The sequence below is a fragment of the Rhipicephalus sanguineus genome, chromosome 11 (genome assembly GCF_013339695.2).
Source record: "Rhipicephalus sanguineus isolate Rsan-2018 chromosome 11, BIME_Rsan_1.4, whole genome shotgun sequence".
NCBI lineage: Eukaryota > Metazoa > Arthropoda > Arachnida > Ixodida > Ixodidae > Rhipicephalus > Rhipicephalus sanguineus.
The window spans coordinates 4,787,400-4,809,630 of record NC_051186.1 but is presented as its reverse complement, the minus strand read 5'-3'; the positions used below and the strand labels follow the sequence as shown (position 1 = coordinate 4,809,630).

At 46.3% G+C, this 22,231-nt stretch overlaps 1 protein-coding gene across 1 annotated transcript; it reads left to right on the top strand.

Moving 5' to 3' along the window:
• The first annotated feature begins 8,598 nt into the window (after positions 1-8,598).
• Positions 8,599-21,723, top strand: LOC119374241 (putative phospholipase B-like 2). Its single transcript, XM_049410841.1, has 5 exons — positions 8,599-8,621; positions 10,101-10,172; positions 10,243-10,395; positions 18,529-18,688; positions 21,718-21,723. The coding sequence occupies exons 1-5, from the start codon at positions 8,599-8,601 to the stop codon at positions 21,721-21,723; spliced, it is 414 nt and encodes a 137-aa protein (XP_049266798.1).
• The last annotated feature ends 508 nt before the right edge of the window (positions 21,724-22,231 follow it).

Sequence of the window (22,231 nt, the reverse complement as noted above, 5' to 3'; positions counted from 1 at the left end):
TGTCTTGTTGGTTTACTTCTCTTCTTTTTTTCAACAATGAAGCTGTCATGCAAAAGCTGCTTGCATCCATACGTGCTGTAGTGCAAGGCCAATATCGCATGGTGACGCAATCGTGAAGTTACAAACGTGTTCACGGAGACAGTAATTAATACAGCGGCCAGTTTGTCCTATGTATTGCTTGCCACACGAAAGAGGTGTCTTTCGTGTGGCACGCATTTGTGTCTTTTTGAACAACCTCTTTCTGCGTTTGAAGCATTCTTATTGCACAAGTAAGACAGCTTTTTCGGGGCGGAAAAAACAACCTTCGCACTGGCCCAGTCTCCAATCTTTTTCAAGTTGTGGGATCATCGCATCTCAAAATCAAAATACCTCGTAATTTTTTTTTTCATTAATATGTGGCATGGTTTCATTTGCACATGTGCTTTTCAGACAAGATTATTCCGGGCCATACGATTACTACGCCTTCTTACCCGGGAATGTTGTATTCTTGGGATGGCTTCTTCCTCACATCTGCTGGCTTGGTGCGTTCAAACGCCTCCTACTCCCCTTACTGATGATCTATTGAAGTGGTAAATCCACGACATTCTCCAAGATAACTTACCAATTTATGTATTTGCTTACTTATTTGTTTATTTACTTATTCATTTACCTGTTCATAATAAATACAAATACTACTGCCTTACTACTAAATATTAGAGGAGCTAATGGTAAAGTATTTTTAATTCCAAATTCAGTCTTGGCTCTCAAGCACCAAATATGAGCATGTGTAAGCCTCGATGCAACGCTTGAAAATCCTACATATATGCGATATGTGTTAACATTTATTACCAAATGGTATATAAGAGCGCACTTAACGAAGTGTGGGCGCACAACAAGTAATTAGGAGAGTGTACTAGGAGGCTTTCAAACTCCAGAAATAAGCTCAGATGAATTCGCTTCATGAATCGCACAGGAGCTAAGCGCCAAAGTGCGCCGTCAGCAAATTTTCGGATAGCGAACGCTTATGGAAAACATAACCATGATGCTGAATCTCGATGCACTCACCTCGGTACGGATCGACAAAATAATGGCATGACCCCTCTTGAGTCCAGCACGCGTTTGCGTTAATGGTACATTCAGCTGAACATTTCCGAGGGATTGAGAACGCACCAGTTGTGTGCATTAGAACGCGTGGTCCTAATCGATCGTGCTGAAAACATTCGGCTGATGCTTTCGAAGCGCCGGGCTTTAGTTTCCTGCGCTGAGCTCATTTAACGAGCTGTTGCGCCATATAATAGCATTCATGGCTCTAGGATGCAATGTGCAAGCATCGGACACGTGCATGTTTGTCTCTGATGTATACAACTACACACATTAAAGAACATTAAACCAGGCCAGTGAACACCTCACGCCACCGCACAGTAACAGAAATTTGGCTGATTGAAGGGAACCTACTCCGTTCGCTGCCCCGCTTCGTCAAATGACGTTTATATTGTTACGTAAAATGACACGAGGCGTGACTATTTACAAGTGTATTTGCACTGATGTGCACAGCATCGGTCAAGATGGAGGACAGCACCCACAGCAGACCGACAGGCCAGTCCTCTTTGTCGTCTTCTGTATGCAGAATATCTGGCTCTTGATGGGTTAGCTACGTAGCAATATTATAGATGGGCGCATTAAGCTTGAGGAGCTGTAGAGGGTCGGCGCCAGCGTCAGGCGTTAGCAAAGTGCCATATTCAGCAATTACATGTATTGAGTAGCATAAAGCTGGTAAGAAGTCATTAGCGTAATTTATTCAACAGTCATTGCACTGGGGATTTCAATCATCGGCTTAAGTATTTTATGTGGTCCTGGTTCTCCGCTTACGTATTTAACGTGATTCACTTCCATTTGTTCTCCACGATTACACAGGCCATTATGGTGACACAGCTTCCAAACAATAACGAAGAGCTGTGGAAAAATGTGACTCCCGATGGAGCAGCCAGCGGCTCAAGCTCCGTTAGCAGCGCTCGAGTTGCCGCTTCTGGAGAGGAAATCCTCAGCACGTCATCAAAACCAGCCACGGGCACGTAAGTCGCACTATCCGGAGGCAAAAATCGGCGTTGTCCGTGCTAGAAACATAGCGATGAATGCAACGAATACAAATCAGGGGCACAAGCAGAAATCGAATAAAAATTCTACGCGGCAGACAGGTGTTCTACTAGTAACAGCGCCACGCCAGTGATTGGAAATTCTTCGTAAAAAAAAGCATAACTTAGAGTCGTGATGTGTTGCGAGGAGTCGCCTTAACGCCATGTAATATTTCGTAAGAGAAGAGTATCATCGCACCTCGCATTTTTGGTGTTTGGTACATCGGCGCTGCGACTGGACCTCACGCTGTGTAGACGACGTGTAGATGGAGTCTTAGAGAACCAGTGTATACGCTTTCTTTTTGCACTAGATGGCGTCGTGCAGGTTGCAGAGTGAAGGAATGATGGTAGCGGTCGCGGAGGTAAAGACAGAGACGTGCCTGAGCATGTCTATTCAAACATTTTCCATTCTGGCACCCACAGGTGTGTGGATATTGCACTAACTTTCGAAGTGCCTCTGTCTGAGAAAAAGAGTGAACGGCGGTTTGTGACTGCTTAAAAAGAACAGTGTTGTAGGCGTTACCGGAAAGAAAGTAAACAAATACGTTACTCGTTACGCTAACAAAAAAAGAACGCGTTACCGCTCTGCGTTACCTGCAAAAAAAGGTAATGCGTTACCGTTACAGTAAAAAAGTGACTTTCGTTACTTGTGCCGTTACTGCGTAGTAAAGAATTTGAATCCGTGCGTCTTCGCTGCAGGAACCCACAGTAACAATGTTAGAAAATTCATATTTGTATTTCACATAAAATATCTATCCGAAACTACGATTTTACCTGAAATACTGATTTAACGGGGAAATGCACAAATGTGCCGGGCTCCAGCAGTGGTCTATGAAGCTGCCTGTAGTTACATGTGATAGCTTCTAACCCTGTGGAACATGACAAAGACATTTTTTCCGGTGTGACATTAAGCACGAGATCAGATGCAGTCATCAACGCTCTGCCCAAAGAAAACGGCACTGAACTCTCAATAAATTCACAGTAATTATGACGGTGTGCTTCTACTAACAAGACAGATGCTCAAATATTGTAGTCACAAAGAAATCCTTAAAAAGCTTAGTTCCAGGGAAGAAATAAATGCACACATATACAAATTTTCTCGTTCAACACGTTAAATTCTCGCAAAAAGTGCGAATGTTTACGTGAAGGTCAGCCTCCTTCATTCGATAATTGAGTAACTATAGAAACGTTTTCCCGTAGGTGCCCATAGAAAGAAGCGAATTTCATTTTGAAAAGGAAGTTGATAACCAGCCCTAGAATACTGCAGGGTGAACTTTCTATAACTACAAGTTGTTGTGGAGTTTAAGCAACAATTGAATTTCAAAGCTGTCAGCGAACAGCTTGCCTCACTTCTTGATAACTGCATCCGCACCTACGCTAAATAGGCGCTCCACGGACGTGTTGGATAGTACTCTTAACATCTGGTGGGTCGGCCGCAGACCGTCGTTGCGACAAGAGTACGTAGTGGCGAGCTCTGCTGAGATGAAGGACTTTTGCCTAAAACTCCCGGGATAAGTGAACAAAAAGTAACGAGTAGCGTGATACCTCAAGTTACCGAAAACTGTTAACGTAGGCACGTTACCCGTTCCAGTTCCGAAAAGGCAACGAGTACGTTACTAAGTTACCGAAAAACGTAACGCGTTAGCAGTAACGGCGTTACTTGTAACGCATTACCGCCAACACTGATTAATAAACGGCGTGTGTGCTTATTTGTGTCACGGCGTAACTGGACAGATAGCCTTGATAACTTCTTGTAAACTTTTGATATAAGGCTGAGTACCCAGCTTGGTTTCCTGGTAAGGCCTTTCGCAGCTAAACTCAGCCGGCAGTACAAATATAAGTGTATTTTCACAATTTCACGTGCTGTTGGCCGCAAAAGTTTGCGGGATTAGCAGCGAGTGGCGGAGTGATGGAAGACTGCATTGCTGCGCCAACTACCGTCACACGATGTGATGTTGAGACTATCGGCCGTGACCTCCGCGATTAGTTCCGGCATAGGTGCGTCAGCGAAGATAATCACCTGAGGCATACGCGGGTGGCCTCAACACCACGCCGTGTGAAGCTAGGTGGCACAGCAATGCAGTCTTCCAACAATCCGCCACTCGCTGCAGATCCCGCAAGCTTTTGCGGTAGACAGTACGTCGTGTTGACGTTTTTCGTTAGTTTCACTTTTTCTTCTCTATTTTCTTACCCTGTCCATCATGGTTGATGCGGCGTTGCGCCAGCTGGCGGCTCGCATGTCATGTCAACAACAACAAAAAATGTGATGTTTCATTCCGTAAACGCGGGTGACGCGCAAGTGAATTGGTGCTCTCTCATTAACAACAAAAAAAAGAGAAGAGGCTAAGGGTTATAGTACACTCATTTCCACACATATGGAGCCACAGGATAAGTTCGCAAGGGCGACAGGTGTGTAGGAACAAAATTATGTAGTGCGAGGTGCGTGTCCGGGCTAGTTGGTATTCCATAGCTACGTGAACAGCACGAGAGAGGCACAAGGACAAGGAACCCAAGAGGACTGGCGCTGACTTCCAACTAAAATTTACTAACACGAACATGAAAAACAAAAACAATGCAGCACACGGGATAAGAGCTCATTCATTTGTGCATGGAGGCGGGAGGTGAAACTGGAACGGAGATATCAGCAAAAGCAGCAAAAAAAAAAAAAGAAAGAGAAAAAGACATCAAGAAAACCAACGGTATTTATGTCTAGGTGACATGTGCAGAAGACATAATGTAATCTCTATTTCTTTGTCAGTTAGCGCAATAGATTGTTCGCTGGTGCAGTTGCCGTTAGCGACATCCGCAGCCTTAGTGATGATGCACCTGTTATCCTGGTGATGTCTAGCTAAAGTCTGCGTCTTGTCGAATGCTACAGCGCATCCGCATTGGGAACGATGGATTGCAAGAAAATGTTCAATTCCTTTTTGTGCTTTTCGGTTGTGCTCATGCAAACGTACATTCAGGCACCCACCCGTCTGTCCGAAATGTGACTGTCCGCATGAGAGGGGTATGCTGCAAGCAACCAAAAAGTACAAAAAAACATGGCTGATCCCTCTGTCATAGGAATCGGTATAACACGAAAGTGAAAAGTGTCTTCACAGACGTAGTTGAGCGCTTGTTGCGCATTCTTTCGCCCCAGGGGCGAAGAAATGACTGCGAGAGCAACAAAAGGTAATGTCACGCAAATAACGGCAAGCAGCTCGAAACTTGCAACGCGCTGCTCAAGCAGAAAAGACGCACGGAACGAACATACAGAGGAAGAGAGCGAACTGTAACATTCGTAACTTATTTCTGCGTGAGCACCGCGCTCCTTTCGCAAAAGCGGCCGCTGCATTGAGCCAAGTGATCTTCGCGCTCTCAACGCGAGAAGTGCAAACCACCGCGATCACGAGATGAGGTAAGCGCACGCACAAGCGACCACGTCCTGTAGACGCGGGTGCTCGTCGCAACGGCGACGACCTTTCAAGCGCGCTCTTCGAGCCCTTCGTGCCATCTCGCTAGTGATAACGAAAACACGCTGTAACACAGGCCTCTGAGTACAGCCACTGGCAAATGGTGTATATAAATAGCTCGCCGTTAGCATTACGAAGAATGTGCCGTCCGTGGCCGAATAGTTTCGCGCTGCGGAACGAGGGGTCGTAAGTTCGATTCCCGGTGACGGAACTTTTTCTTCAGGTTTTTTCTTTGCCCACTTTTAGTCTTTATATTTTACAACATCATATCCGTGACGGAAATACGTCAGTGGAGCCGTGGTGGACCCCGGCATAAAGCACTTTCATGTTAAAAAGAAAACGTCAGGCCAGAGCGGAAAACACAGCACAGTCACAGTGAAAGCTGGAAGAGCGCCATTTCTAGAGCCCGTTATAAACTCTGTTGGCGTTACTAATACAAGTGCACTTGCGAGGTACCCACTACGCCATAAATCATAATTTTTGTGAACTTGGGAAGCACCGACTACGTCATTATTCGTCATTCTGCGGAGAAGCGAGGTCCCGCTGCACAACTGTAATGCATTAGGTGCAGTTTATTGATGTGGCGGCTGCTGACGATGAAAAATGATCTCAGAGCCTTTTGTAATGGGTTGCAAGCTTGAAACGACGCAATAGGTAAGTAATTTGCATTGTGTCACGCCAGGTCGTTATTTCACTCTCCCACCGCATTATGAACAAATGTTCACGTGAGAAAGAGAGAGAGACATGACATGACATGACAAACACTTTTATTGCGGTCCTGAGAGGCGAGGCAGCGGGCCAAATAGGTAGTTCTTTCTCTCTCTCTAAGAAGGAAGACTGGATGACGGCAATCAAAGAGAGAGATATAGAGAGAGAGAGAAGTTTGTTGAGACCCTGAGGAAATGAATCGTGGGCGCCTTATGGGCTTCCTCGGCATCCATTACAAGTGCGCTTGCGAGGTACCCACTACGCTACAAATCACTATAAATTTTGTGAAGCAGGGTAGCAGCCACTATGCCACTTTTCGTCATTCTGCGGAGCACCGTAGCACCCGCTAAACGCCTTTAAGACATTATGTGGAATTTGTTGATGCTGTGCCTGATGACGACGAAGAATCATGCCAGAGCCCTTTGCACTGGGTAGGAAGCATTCAACAAACCACTCGTTGCGCAATTCGCATCATGTGACGCCTGGGTACAAAATTCGCGTTTTGTGACGCCTGGTTGTTATTTTACTCTTTTACGACGCTACATTACATATGTTAATGCGAATGAGATCTAACAGACAATAATGCCAAAGAAAGTATAGGGGATCTTATTCGTTGTGATTAGGATAAAGTGTGAAGCAAGTAAAGTTGACGAAAAGATAACTTGCCGCCGGCAGGGACCGAACCTGCGACCTTCGAATAACGCGTCTGATGCTCTACCACTGAGCTACGGCGCCGGTCATCCTGCCGTCCGCTTTATGGGGTATACATGTGCATTTTATACCTAAAAGTTTTAGTAAGCGCCAGTCGCAGCTCGTAATACATCACGTGCTACGTGACGCCAACAGGCAGAAAAAGAGTGTTCCACACTAGCCGCCATGGCTGCGACTGGCGCTACTTACACTCCTAGGTTTAAGAGGCACATATATACCCTATAAAGTGGAAGGGAGGATGACCGCCGCCGTAGCTCAGTGGTAGAGCATCGGACGTGGTGTTCAAAGGTCGCAGGTTCGGTCTCTGCCAGCGGCAAGTTAGCTTTTCATCCACTTTACTTTCTTCACACTTTATCCTAATTACAACGAATAGCATCCCCTATACCTTCTTTGGCATTATTTTCTGTTAGTTCCATTAATAATGTGTCTAACTAAGAAACGAGCCCTTAAAAAAGCTATCGTTTTTCCTTCATATGTTAATGCGGTTACTTCCCTACATCAAGCCTGTATAGGGTCTTTTTCCAAAGATGTTTCAAGAATCGGCCTCGCTCTGTGGTTGAACCCTGGGCTGCTACGCAGAGGGTCCAGGTTCGAACCCCATTCCATCCCGGATATTTATTAGATGCGAAGCATCTTATGGCGGAGTTCAATCCGGTGGTGGTGGTGTGCGGCTGGACCACCCTTACTGCGCATGCGCAAACCCTCTCCACACACCTCCTCTCCACTACCCCTTCCCACTACACCTCACCCTCTGCACTCCCCCCTCTCGCGCGCCTCATTCTCTCCTGCGCAACGCCGCGTTGAGCGCCAGCGCATACGCGTCCCCTCCCCCTCTCTCCTCTCCTACGCTCCCCCCTCTCGCGCGCCTGTCGAACGCGTTCCCCGCTCACCCTGTGAGAATTAACGGCTAGGCTAGAGGGAAGACACGACGCGCCTAGCGTTCCTATTCGCGTTCTACGACGCAAGTTCGGTAGCATGCCCACCGAACGCCAACGGAACGCGATCGGGCAAGTGCTCCCACTTCGCATCGCCTCATGGTCCCCTTTAGCGGGAGATGGCGTAATTTTTTTATAATGATTATTTTTCTTATTTCGTGCGGTAGCGGTTACGAACACCGGCGGCGGCGGCGGGTAACGGTGCCAAAAACGGCCGTTGTGATTGTGAGCTGGCTTTCTTTTTCCTTTTCTTTCCGCACCAATGACGAAACATGATGGATGGGCCGAGGGTGACAGGGTGATGAAGGACGGAGATTTGAAAAACAGGTTCATTCGCACGTGGTGTCAGTTTCTCGTCCAAGATTTTTTTTTTCATCTCCGTGTTAATCAATTTCAGTTGGAAGTTTCCGTCAGTCCTCGTTGGTCCCTTGTCTTTGTGTCTCTACCGCGCTGTTCGCTTAGCTATGTAGTGCGCTCTATCATGATTGGCTGCGGGTGCCTGTACCTTCCGTAGCGCTGTAAATGGTTTTTGATATGAAGTATCGTACTATTACGGCCGAGCTGGAATGCCCGCGGCGTTTAAAGCGGTGCTGCTGTGCATATGATGTAGGCCTGATTAAGAGGGAAAAGGTTCTTAGTTCTGCAAACCATAATCAATTCATTATATTCAAGGCCGCAATGGTAGCGTTCCACGAGATGGGGTGGGTTGCTCGCGCGTGTGTGTGAGAGCAGATGATGCAACACTTCTCGTGTGGCAGCTTTCTGGGCCGGCGTGGCCTAGCTTCCTACACAGCCACGTTACGGTCCTAATCGGTGCCTAGAAACCGAAACTGAAAGCCATTCACATAAATCATGCCATATTAAATCACTTACCTATAGGGGTGTGCGAATATCAATTTTTTCGAATACGAATCGAATACGAATATCCACCTTCGAATATCGAATCGAATATCGAATATCAAAGGAAAAATGCCTCCACAGTAACAATATTTTATTTAACATGTAGCTATTTAAAAAAAGAAACACTAACAGCCTGACTGGCAACACAACATACACTGCTATCTCCAGAACACAATGTCCAGGGCTCCAGGCTAGCACAATGCACATCACAACACAATCAAATATCACGGCACAATGAAAGTAATGACTAGATGTTATCATGAAGAAATATGAGTTGCTCCACATGATCAGGTAGCAGGCGCTCCCTTCTAACAGAGACAAACCCCCTGCCACTGAAAAGGCACGCTCGCTTGGAACAGAAGTGGCTGGTATAGGGAGGTACATGGGGCAAAGCTTTGCCAGACTGGGGTATCTGAAGGTGCCTACAGTCCGCCACCAGTCACATGGGTCACTGTCTTTCTTCAGAAGTGGTCCCGCATAGTGAACGAGTGGTAGTGCGGCACGTTACGGCCGCATAATATTGAAAATATACGGTTACATGATCGCCAACAACGCTGCACGTCGGAGATGCACCAGCAATAAATCATACGTATTGGGGCGTTCGTCGCAGGCAGATATCGTGCCTCCGTGTACTTACGATGTTTATCGCTCCTCTCGGCAACGTTTTTAGCTATACGAACGCAGCAGAAATGTGGAAGACGAGTTATTTTATGCATGATAATCGAATCGCATATTCGAATTTTTCGAATATTCGAAGTTATCGAATATTCGAAACTTTTCGAATACACGATTTTCGAATCGAATACGAATATTTCGAATGTAATATTCGACGAATATTCGAAACTTTCGAATATTCGCACACCCCTACTTACCTATAATGTATGAATCTTCGAGCATGCCTGATGGTTCCTGTAGCGATAGAAAACGTTTGAAACAAAGAACGCGTGAAGACAAGTTTGACGTCTCAATCCGTTAAGAGCACACTTTTTTCTTCCGCAGAGGAAATTTTGAGAAATTAATAATCAATTATAATCTCTTCAAGCCTGGAATACCTCTAAAAAGAGGTACATTATGGATTCATGACGGAGTCACGTAAGTGCCTTAATTCATGATGATTCATTGATGGTAGAGAGTGTGTGGAAATTCATTGAGGGTAGATATTGCATAAGATTTGGTTCTTCATTTTAAGAGCTACCGATGCGTTTCACCACAAACAATGGTTTTTCATTTAAACCTTTCAGTGTTGGGAGATCAAATTACATATTCTTCAAAACTTTCAGGACAATTTCGAAATCTGAAGATATAAGCGACAAAGTTGCTGAGTCCAAGTACTGGGCCAGTTACAATGCTGCGTAAGTTTCGAAGACCCTCCACTGTTGGACTACCCAAACTAGCGCTGACGCAATCGTTTTCGTTGAGCAGATATTTCAAGGAAGTCTTCGACGCAAGTGGTCAACCAGCCCTGGTCCGTATGTACGGAAACGTTTACAGCTACGAGAACTGCCCTCGTGCGAAGATGATCAAGCGAGACCACGCAAATCTCACAGACATGGATTCAATTATGAGCTACATGCGGTACGTAAGAAACAGCGATTGACAAAAGACGTGAACGCGAATATATTCTTAGCACTCGTTTTTTCTCGCATCACCGTAACGTAAACCCACCGCCGGTGTTCTCCTGCTCATTGTTATTACAGAATTAACTCTCTTCGGTGGGCAACATTAAAATGCATAATGAAAGTTAATGAGTGTGGCTAGAAAAGGCGGAAATATCAAAACTGTAACGAGGACGAGCACGAGGAGAACAGCCATGCTATAAAATCACTTCTTTTCTCCTACTGCCATTACCACCATGCCTGTTTTTTTTTCTTAATGATAACATGGAAGACGGGCAAGGAACGCTTATAATTGTCAGTACAAATTGTGCGTCAACGAATGTTTGTTTCGTACTAATGCGATTTATTACTCTTCTTTGTATTCCTGGGAACCCGTTAATGAAACCAACGACAGTTGTTTGAGAGCTGCTAACGATGCGCTCTCGCATAAGGCGCGGGTAACCAAATGAGCTTAAGGCATCATTTACCGAGAGGGCAGCAAGCGATTTCTACCAGACTTTGAAACTTAATTTTATCCTGCATGCAGCGTTCAGCGCTATAATGTTTGGCTCACATGTATGCAGAAGCCTCGACTACCGATCAGCAGCATTTTTCTGACAATGTTGAAATTTGTTGCAGGGCGCCTATAACTATAACTGCTGTTTCGTTTATATGCCTAAACGCTCAACTACACGCCTAACAGATCCTACGAAACGTCATAACCAGGGCTGAGCAAATATATTTTGAAATTTCATCGCGATACAATAGAAGATACTACCCTATTTACTGTATTCGATGCGATACTTTCGAAATGTATCTGAAGACAGATTCTATACATTCGCAAATTCGTAATTTAGATCTATATATTGTATTAGCAAACGTGTATGCACAGAACTGTTTGCTTGAAAATGTCTTACCTGCTACCAACACTGGTTCATTTGAGTGAAATATCTGTTAGTATCTCAAAGGTTTTCTATTTTTTGCTCAAAGTGCACCTGCTTTATGAACGTACTGGGGTTTCTTTAGCTGCTTAACATGAGAGCTCACTGCGCTGTCAGCGGTTTTTGCTGACAGCGCAGTAATGCGAGTCGCTGCTCTGCCTACAGACCAGCTATAGCGGGTTGTAATTTGATTACAAGAACTTCAATAAGACGCCTCCGAACGATGACCCGAATATCGGTTTGGAGTTTTACCTTGCCCACAACGCACTACCGTTTACAGAATACTGGAAGACCGGACAGGTGTGTAGCAGCAAGAGCGCTGGTAGCAACATCTTTTGTGATGCATCGTGGATACGTAGAGGATAAAAACTGCATTGAATTTTCATATTCTACTTCTCTGCTTGCGTAAAGCGTTCGTTAGCGACATAGTACCCTGAAATCATATAACAATTTTTCTTCCACGAGAGAATATGTGCAGCCCAGAAACCCTTCCGACGTATTGTATAGTTGCATTTATCGTCGCTAGCAAGCGCCGCTATTCAAGCTGTTGCAACTTAGACCTCCGACTAACTAGTGATTAGTAACAGCAAAACATTAGGGAGGCCTAGAAAATAAAAAGAAATATATGCAGGTAAAATAGAAAGGCTGTTATATTTCGAACAATCAAAGAGAATAAGTACAGAAACAGGATACAGGCGGCACCTTTAATAGCCTTGCTAATTACGTATGAATTATCGAATGAAAAATTCAGCGCCCATGGAAAATAGCCTAAAATGGCTATTTGGGACGCTCATGAGAAAAACAAAGGATTTGGTATCGCAATGTTTCTCGAAAACCCTTCGTAACATATTTAAGATGGCTCCTAATAAGTTTCATTATTATGGTACAAGCTCAATTTCGCTATTTTACCAAGTAGCAAACATAATTTTTTATGCACCAGGCACGCCCAGACTATTACATATTCTTCTTCAATATCACCTTGACCTAACAGTAAACTCAAGTGGAATGCAAATATGCAAACAACAGTCGAAATGACGCAGACAGTTATAAGTCAGAATAAAGCAGGGAGCTAACTTTTGCAGCATGTTGCAAAAGACACACTGCAAAAAGAAGACCGGGGGGAAAAGCAATAGAGGAGACCTAGGTAATGTATGGGATGCAAAACACGGACAGCTAAGAAAGCATTTGTCTTGCTAAAAATCAAGTTATCATTTTAAGAACTCTTTAAATAAAGATAGCAGCAAGAAAACATGCGGTACGCCAAGATATCCTCTGTTACGTAAACGCTTGTTCTAATGAACCCACCATCGCTACCGGTGGTGCTGTAGTTCCTAGAATCTTATCTGTATGTAAGAAAATCTCACAGCGGGTAAGTTAAACTTAAATCCACAAGCCCCTTTTAATCTAATAGGGCGGCAACAGGGGCTAGTTGGTACGTATTCATGCTTGTAGTGCGCTACCGGTGGACACGGACCAAGAAACAAGGAAAAACAACACAAGATGATGCGCAAACTCACAACTACTTTATTTCGATAACGTACAACCTTATGTACGTACAAGAAAGAAGACACACTAAATGACGAAGTGGGGGGGAGGGGATTCAGTGATGAGGCAGTGTAACACAAAAAACAAGAAATCCTTTTAATCCCTATTGTGCGGAATCCACAATACACAAAGCAACCCCATGTTCACATTCTTCAGACTTCGTAAAGAAGCACCACGCAAGAGAAACCACAATGTAACGGCATCAAAATCAGCGGAATATACGTGCCACGCATTGTAGTGCGCAGCACAGTGGGCTAGGAGCAAGTGTCATGACACTAAGAAAAAAGATCAGAAATCAAAAGGTCAGCTGGACGTTGACGTTCACACCCTTGTATTTTTCGAGACGGTGCGACCGCCAGAACGTGACTCTGCTCCACTAACAGGGACGCGCATACCTCATTGCCTCTCCTCGCTTGAGGAGTCTGGCGGGGAGAGAAAGAATGTCACTGCCATTAGTTTTATTTCGGTGGTTTAGTGGCGCAGTATCAGCTTGAGAAGTGGAGCTCAGCCATTGTTTATTGTTTCACACGGTGGTCTTGCCATCGATGTATCTTGTATCTTAAGATACACGGTACATCTTTAAATGTATCGGAAATACAGATACCGATACTCATCGTGCAAGACGTATCGCGATGCAGATACTAGGTACTCACAGAGTATCTAAGACAGTAGCTAAGATACATGTATGTTCGATACTGCCCAGCACTGCTCATAATTCATAACCTATTTAATGAGTGGTCCGTACACGGGCTTTGAGTACTTTTATTATTTTAGCTTACTGTGACATGTTAGCAATATACTTACCGTGATTCAGTGGTCTCGTGCGAAGCGTTTGAAAAGGGTAGCTTAGGTCCAGCAACGCTTATGAATATGGTTGACTGTAAAGGAAGGCAGCACTAAGAGCCATGTTGCGATTACCTGTAGACGGGTCAAAAGATAGCTTTCTGTACACTGTTTATTGTTCCATTTCTAATAAAGTAGACGCGCCCTGGTGAATGAACACGTGGAAGAGGAGGACGAAGTGCCCACTGATAGGCAAAAGAAGAGAGGAAGACACTCGTATGGAGCCAGAAGTTGGCGGCGATGAGGTGGGGAACGATTTGCGTCGATGGCGGAGTCGAAAACGGCTGGAGCCAATGGGTAGGAAGCAAAAGTGATCGTGTCAACGCAGCTACTGGAGCGGTCCTCAGGAACATTGAAACCGTCAGTTGTGTCGACACCTCGAATATGTCCTAAAGTCTATCCTCGGAGTAATGCGACCGGGTACAGGTAGTGGTCAGTAAGCAGCTTCATAGTTGGCTCAGATGTTACAGTGAGGGCGGCAAATGGGAGAACATCACCCTTGCGCTGAGCAAACATGTCAGACGGTGTAAGCGTTTCAGCGGCAGCAAGGTCGGTAGCACACCACAGGGTAACTACTGCCGACGTCTTCGGGAGTGCGATTGTGTCGACACCAACCACGAGTATTGCACTTAGAAGAGGAGGGCTGGGCAATGGCAGTCGCACAGTAGGAAAGGTGATAATTCCGCCAAGGAGCAGCCGATGAAAAACTGGAAAAACTGTAGAGAACATCTTCGATGACACACGCTTTACACTTAGCTGAAGGATGAATGCGCTCCGCTCTAGCAGGGCGATAGCATCATGCCAGAAACAAAGATCCTATTTTTTTTGTTGATGACAAGCATTTTCGTTAACGATAGAAACGGAGTACCCCGTATAGACAAACGCTGTTGCGGCACGCAACGCTTTCAATAGAAGTATCAATTAAAGTATGCGGCGAACACGAGGTCTTGCAAATTTCCAAGAATCTGCAGTTCTTCCAAGAATCTGCAGGTGCTCGACGACGCTCAGATGAAGGCGACCATTGACGAGAAGGGAAACGACGACTGTTTGTGCGGCGATCTCAGTCAGATGGTCTCGGCGAAAATGGAGATGTGGTGGCGTGTTGCGGTCAGTAGCTAGGCGTTCCCAAGGTGGCAGGAGTATCGGGAATTCGCATCGGCTGAATTCCCGATACAACATAGCCAGGAATGCCAGAGTTGAAGCTGATGGGACGGCGGTATTCCCTGCGCGTAATATTTCTTCAGCGGAAAAATTGCCATGACGGGCTATGTACAGGAATGGTGACCGTACGCGGGTCCGACAAGAAGGAGCCCGTAGGCGGCTGTAGCCTTGCTACCTCAGCGGCATAGCTTAGCGGCCAGTATGGAGCGCGGGGAGGATAGTCGCCACAGGATGTTGGTGCTGCCGCAGGAGTGTGTAAATGAGCACTAGCAGCTGCAGGGATGGCAGCGTAAATCACGGTGCAGATGGCTTGCTGTAGTGTAGGATTCATATTTGGGGGTGGCATGTCGCTGTGCGGCGGCTGCGAAAGCTGTCGGTCCACCTCCTCTCTAACGAAAACCTTTATTCTGGTGAGAAAGGCAGCGCCTCTCTTGGCGGCCGTTAAAAACAGCGGTGACCATGATGAAATGAGCCCGTGGGACGTTTTGCCGAGCGACGGAGCGTTGGCGTTGCAGTTCGTCGAAACTCTGAAATAGATTCCAGAGCAGTGCGACAATAGTTGGGCTTCTGGCCAGGAACACCTGGAAGGCGCCGTCTTGGATGCCCTTTAGAATTTGCATGATCATCTTGTCTTCGGTAACGGTTGGGCTGAGCCGCTTGCGGACATTGAAAACGTCCTACTGGAGAATGTCTCTCCAGGCTCCTGTGCCAGCGCCTGAGGCACTGGCTGGGTTCACTGGCGTAGACAGTGTTCAGCGCGAACCTCAGATACAGCTGGCCGCTGAAACACTTTAGCAAATAGTCTTGAACGCCGAACAGCTCGTAACGCCCAAGTTTTCATTAGAGACCCACAGTTTTGCTACTTCGGAGAAGTAGAATTGTAGGTGTGTAGATTGGTAATCCCATTTGTTATTGGCGCTTACACGTTCACACGACGAGACTCAGTCTGACACATCATGTTCTTCGGTCCCGCTGGGCGAGTTTCTTTGGTGGGGAACGCCAGCGCAGACGACAGTCGCAGCCGATGGTGCAGGCTTGGAGATGGCGGCTTCGGTGATGGCGCGCGTCGGTTTATATAGTAGTGTCCAGGTGCGGAGCTCCAGGACGAGGCAAGGGAACCTAGAACTCTCCACCAATCGTGACGCGGTTTTTCGGTGATGACAAAAGGGCGAAGGTCTGACTAGGCGCTGCAATGGCTGCAACTCGCAACCACGGCAAGCAACTTCGTCCTCCTCTTTGACGTCCTCATCCACAGGGGCCTGTCTTCATTATCATCATCATTTATTTGACCCTTAAGGGACCCTTAGGGGCATTACATAAGAGGAGAGAGCATCTTCCTAAATACAAAAAACAAAGGAAATAAAAATAGTACAAATACACGAGCAATACTTTTGCAGGATCCGAGAACAGACGCACAGATAATGTACTTATACAAATATAAAAACATGCGCGCCCAAAATTTACACATACAAAAGCACAAAATAAAGTGACGGTGGTAGAGTTTTAATGGGCTTCCAAGTCTAAGTGAGCTATTAGTAGTTGTTTGATTGCGCACAGGTCACGCTCTGAGACGATGGCTTCCGGTAAGTTATTCCATTCCTCGATGGCGACAGGAAGAAATGACTTGTTGAACGCAAGGGTCCTACCGAAAGGATGTTGGAGGCGTCTGGAATTAAGTAGCCGGCGAGAGTAGCGGGCGGGAGAAAGTAAGAGAACCATGCAAGGTTCGTCATTACACATTCGATATTGCCCCGTCTTCAGCGTTATTTTGTACTGCGATATGCAATGTGGGCGATGCTGTAATGTAGAAAGGAATTTTTATTGGGTATGAGCCATTGATACCAGCGGAAATATAGGTCGCACCGAGTGGATATAATCGATAATTTTTATATAAACACTTCTTGGGCTAGTCGGCACTACTTTGTAACCATGTCTTCTCGGCCGCTAAAGCAACAGACACGGAGAACCTGCGCATCGGTGTGGTTTTCTCTGCAGTTCTTTAAGAAAGCAATGTTTATGCCACCATTCTCAGCCATATCTGGCCTTTGTCGCCATTTAATACAAGCAGAGCGTTCCGAATGTGTCAACGTCCTAGCATGTCCTGTCGTCATCCTAGCAATGTATGTTATACAATGTGAATTACAAGACTGCAGATTTTTATGCTGCTAGTGACGCTGCTAGTACTGCACGTAGGATTGGTTTGCCACTGCATCGCCCTCCCCGCTCACAGAAACGCACGCATGTCAGACGTGTTTGTGCTCAGGGTGGTCCCTGCAGCGTCTTCAGCGCTACCAAATGTCTAGACAATTTACCCCCCAGCTCCTGCTGGTGTCCTTTCACTGTGATTTAAGGACACTGTCCGGAAGGTCTGGAAAGGAAACCTCAACAAGAGTGCACAAGTAAATGCTACGCAACCGCGAGAAAATAAAAGTCAGTGTACATAGTTCAGCGACATACGGGGACATTTCCACTGGAGGCAGTGGAACACGCTTGACTGCTTGGGGATCTTTCCCATGCTTACATGTAGATGTACACTGGAATTTCTGAGAACGGAGAACGTAAGCAAACACGGCGTTAATCGTAAGCAGTAGCCGGAGCAACGGAACGACCTGAAGCTTCTCGTCGGCCGCAAGGAAATCTAATGACACATGGAGGCTAGTTTCCTGCTAACCTTTTCTCAGCATCCCATTTTCCTCAATTTCAGCAACACGGCGTACGAAAATATGTCGGCATTGCCGTTCCTATCAGCCGCCCCACGTCGATACGTACGCTCCGCGTGTGCACATGCGGAGCGCGCTTAGCCTTCAACATGGCAGAAATGCGCACAGCGGCCGCTAGATGGCAGCAGATTTTGCATAAGGTCTATAGGAGTTCCGCCAGCATAGCGCTACGTCTGAGAAATGATTGCAATTTTCTCATTAGTACACAGCGGCTGAGTAAAATAACGTAACGGAGTACTTGTGGAGAAATATACGGAATGTGAAAAAGGCTTTCTAATGGCACAGATATTTATTACGCATCGCGTTATACCGTGCCACTCGACTGAGCCTTGTGGCCGCCTCGATTTTTGAAGGATTTTGTCTCCCACGTGCTGATATAGGTTACCAGCACGTGTGCTGTTTCTTCGTGGCCCCCACCCCGTTCCTCGAAATGCTATACAGTGCTAAGGGAGAGTTACGTATACAGTGCTATGTATACAGTGCTAAGATTATGTCTACAGTGCGAAATGTATACAGTGGTAAGACTAACAACCGCAGTTTTCTGGTGGTGAGGGGAAGACGGTTGTTTCAAGCTTTCACCGTGGTGTCCGCGCTCATGTTACGGAGCGTACGAAAGTCACTCGAGCTCAAGGGACGCCGCTAAACGAACAAACCGACGATGAGCGCGAACTATCAAGTGTCACAGCTCGACACTTGAAGCACGCTAGTTTCCTTCGCTGCTTCGGCTGCCTTTCCAACAGGAGCGCTGTTCAAACTGAGAGTATCCATTGGCGAGCCTCACTTCGTATAGCATTAGTTTCTTGCTATTGCATTCATCGCTTCGCCCTCACGGCGAAACTGTGACTTTTTTTCTTCTGTCATTTTAAAGCTGTCTTGTGAGGAAACTTGACGCCATTGTTGCAGGTATAACAACTACAAGAACGACCCTCTCTCCCTCTGCAACTGCACTCCGCCTTACAATCCGGTTTACGCCATCGCCGCCCGCTATGACCTGCTGAGTCCAGATGGAGAATATATTGAGCCAAACATGTACCGCCGTGCTGTAGGTGGCATTGATGTCAAGGTAATATCACTTCACCTTACCTTCCGCAGGATAATCAATCAGTCCCTCAATGAATGAATCAATGAATCGATCAACCGGTCAATGAATCAGTGATTCAGTTATTGAAACTGTCCAAGAACAACCCTAACGTTCAACGTTAGCGCACATATAAAATAATGAAATAACAAATGCAATCTATCATTCAAAATATTAAAAACAAGTATCAAAAGGAGGCCTGAAGAATAGATACACCACAATGAAAAAAGAAAGGTTAATGTGCAACAAGTGCCGTTTCGTTAAAAACATTTTCCATAGAAGAAAGCGCAAACTAAGATCAGATGAAAAAAAAAAATACAGCCTTTAACGATGTGTAAAACAATGTTAAAACAGCGCAAAGCTCGGAAACCATATAATGACTGTCAGTTGTGAAAAGTATTAAGACACTAAAGCGAGTAATATGAAGACAGCATTCAGTAGACGATTTATTGCCGGCTATGGTAATTCACATTGACTCTGGGTCTAACAGAGGAGAGAACGTAACACCTTCTGACGCAAGCAAGAAATAGGAAGCGGACATGGAAAAGCCTTAACGTAGTACCAACGAACGAAATATGTTTTATATTATGTGGTAACGCAGGCGTAAGCGCAGGACGTAGGAGTAATGGGCAAGGTAAGAGCGTAGTCATTATTGGCCGCGAGATCGAGCGGAGTCGCCGCCTGGCTGCTACTGGCTGAAGCGCGCCTAGTATGGATTGCTCCCTGCGTCGTCTGCTAGCCACGTCGTGTTTGCATGTGCGCGTACGACCTGCAAATTCTCAAAGTGCGGTTGGTTCTGTTATGTTAGCGCGATTTTAACTGCTCGTACGTATACCTAACATTGTGCACAGAAGCAAATGGGTTTGTTCGGCTGCATGCGCATTGTAATAATATCAGTGAGTGCGACTTTCGAAAGAGGTGTGTATTGGTTTCGTACCCTTCGTTCGCCAGAATCATTTCAGTGCTGGTGCCGGTTTCTGGTTCAAGCACATCGTAAATTGCGCTTGGCATAGTCCCAAACATGAGGAGCATTAAATTGTGTGTGAATGCAGCGTTTTAGCGACTACGTGGTAAACAAAAACGAGGCTCATGCACTTTCTCGTTGTTGTTAGGTGCATAACTACGGCACTGTCGTTCATGATGAGCTTTAGTTGCGCTTAAGATGTCCTTTTATTTTACGGTCGTGGTCCCGCTGCAGCGAAATATTTCTATCGAGTGAAGCCTGAGACTTCAGTACTCAAACCGTCCCTAAAAAAAAACACAACGGAATGACATGGCAGTTATGAAACGGTGTTGCGGCGCGCAATTTGAACTTGAGGCGAAATTTATGCAGAACCGGCCGTGTTCTTAGCCCGACGGCGTGCTTTACATTTATGTCGTATAATTTCACGCAAAACCTCATCTTTTTTTTTTTTTGATGGAAGGCGGGGGACATTATTATATTGAAAAAAAAAGAGAGTCTTATTCCGCAAAATAACCGGACCTTTGTTGCATCACTGTCGTGCACGTAATCAATCGATGAAAGCTCTGTGCTAAATTCTTATCTGCGTATGCGTATTCGCGTGAACAGTGCTATTGAACTCATTGCACAGGAATATGGGCTGGTATACAAATGAACAAGATGTAAACACTTCAGCAGTTCAGTCGTGCTACAGCAGTGCGTAGTACACAGAACACAACGTAAACACGTACAGAGAAAACAACAATATATATATATAGTGCGTAAGCGCAGACTGTCATCCAGGGCGAGCATCCCTTTCATCTGCAGATTGCGCTTCTCTCACTACTAATATGAACGTTGGATGATCTTCGTGCATCAATTCAACAATGAGGAGTGTATATATTACTAGTAAGCAGCAATCAACGCATTTTATTCGCCGACAATCTGCTCAAACTGCACACAACGAAGCGCCGCTGTGTGCATTTGTGTACGCGCCTCCGACCGCCTCTCCACACTAACGCGGCGACGCTGCTGCCGCCTATAGGTCGATCTCGGGGCGAATAGGCCAGTCTGGCTGAGGATAGCCCTTAGTCGAAGAAAAGAACGAGATAACCGCAGAAATACAGGCAAACCAAAACGCGGTCAGATTAAAAATGCATACGTTTATGGTTGCCCTTGAGAAAAACTTGACAGTGGGCTTGTTGGTTAAACAATATCAACTTGTTTCTTTGCGCATAAGTGCAAAAGCAATGCTTTTTTGTCCTCGTTTTTTTTTTTCTCACCGTTTCACGCAACGATTACCAAGGGATGAGAAAAACAGTCGATGATTTCTTTATGGCGTTCAACGTCCCGAAGCGGCGCAGGTTGATGAGAAACGTCATAAAAGAGGGCTCGTTTCGGCCAGCCGGAGTCCATTAACGTGCTTTGACATTGCAGAATACAAGGGCATCCAGCATTTCTCCGCCCTCGAAATGTGGCCGCCTCTGCTTTGATCGAACACGCGTTTCAAGGGTCACCAGCCGAGCAGCGTAACGACTGAGCCACCTAGGCGGCATGAAACGCATGCGAGGACGGCAGCGAGTTGGATGGAGTGGCTGAATGAAGTAGTTCAAGGAATGAAATGGAATCAGATCGCACGTGAAAGGTTCGACTGTAAATCGGAAATTTGGAAATACAAAGGTAAAGTTGAAAATACATTAGCCCTGTAGTGCACATAAAATAGGCTAAGCATCATGATAACTGTAGGAAGGAACATGAAACGGTCTCTGTTCTCTTGTTTAGTCATGTGAAATTCCAAAAAATGAGGCAACCGAGCAAATAGGCTGCGCAACAATCACAAGAGAGTTGGCAAGAAGTACGGCGTCCCGATGGCGTTTTCTGGCCCAGGAAGATTCTAGCCCTGGCAACCGTGGAGTGCGCACACTCGTCTCTCGGCTCCTTCGACTACGGCGCGTTCCACCGTGCCCGCTCCCCAGCTGTGAATCTACGACGTTACCGCGTTCTTCGTCGCAAGCAGCCAAGGACTTCGCTGCTGCTGGGCGTTTGCTTTTTGCCGCTCCCCACGTCTCTGCAGCTCTGAAGTGGTTCCCAGGCAGCCGCCCCTGTTGGGGCCATAGCTGTCCTGGCGTGTTTTTCCTACCATGAGCCAGGAACGCCCATCCACCAGCTCGTCTAAGGCACGTTTTCTCAACCTGAGCGCCAAGGGCGTTCGGCCTATTACCCGCTCTGTTTCGATGGAGCATTTGTCTGCCTCCACGACAGTTTCCAACGAGCGTGGAACGCCGTCGTCGACGGCGAACGCCGACGCGCGTCCCTCGGTAACAGCGCAGACACCCGAGGTGAATACTGGGAGGCAGGCCGCTGATCCAACTGTCTCCAATTTTTCCTCCCAACAACGAGAAGTCGACACTCCACCCGGGGAAAGGATGGAGGAGGACACTGCTCTTTGCGACAACACGGACAACGACGCGGGTGGTTGTTGGAAGACGGTCCAACACAGGCGACGCAACCGCCACTTGCACGCCGAGGAGCAACCCCCTGAAGAGACATCGGGCATTACGGACGCCCCTCAGCATACCACACGCAAG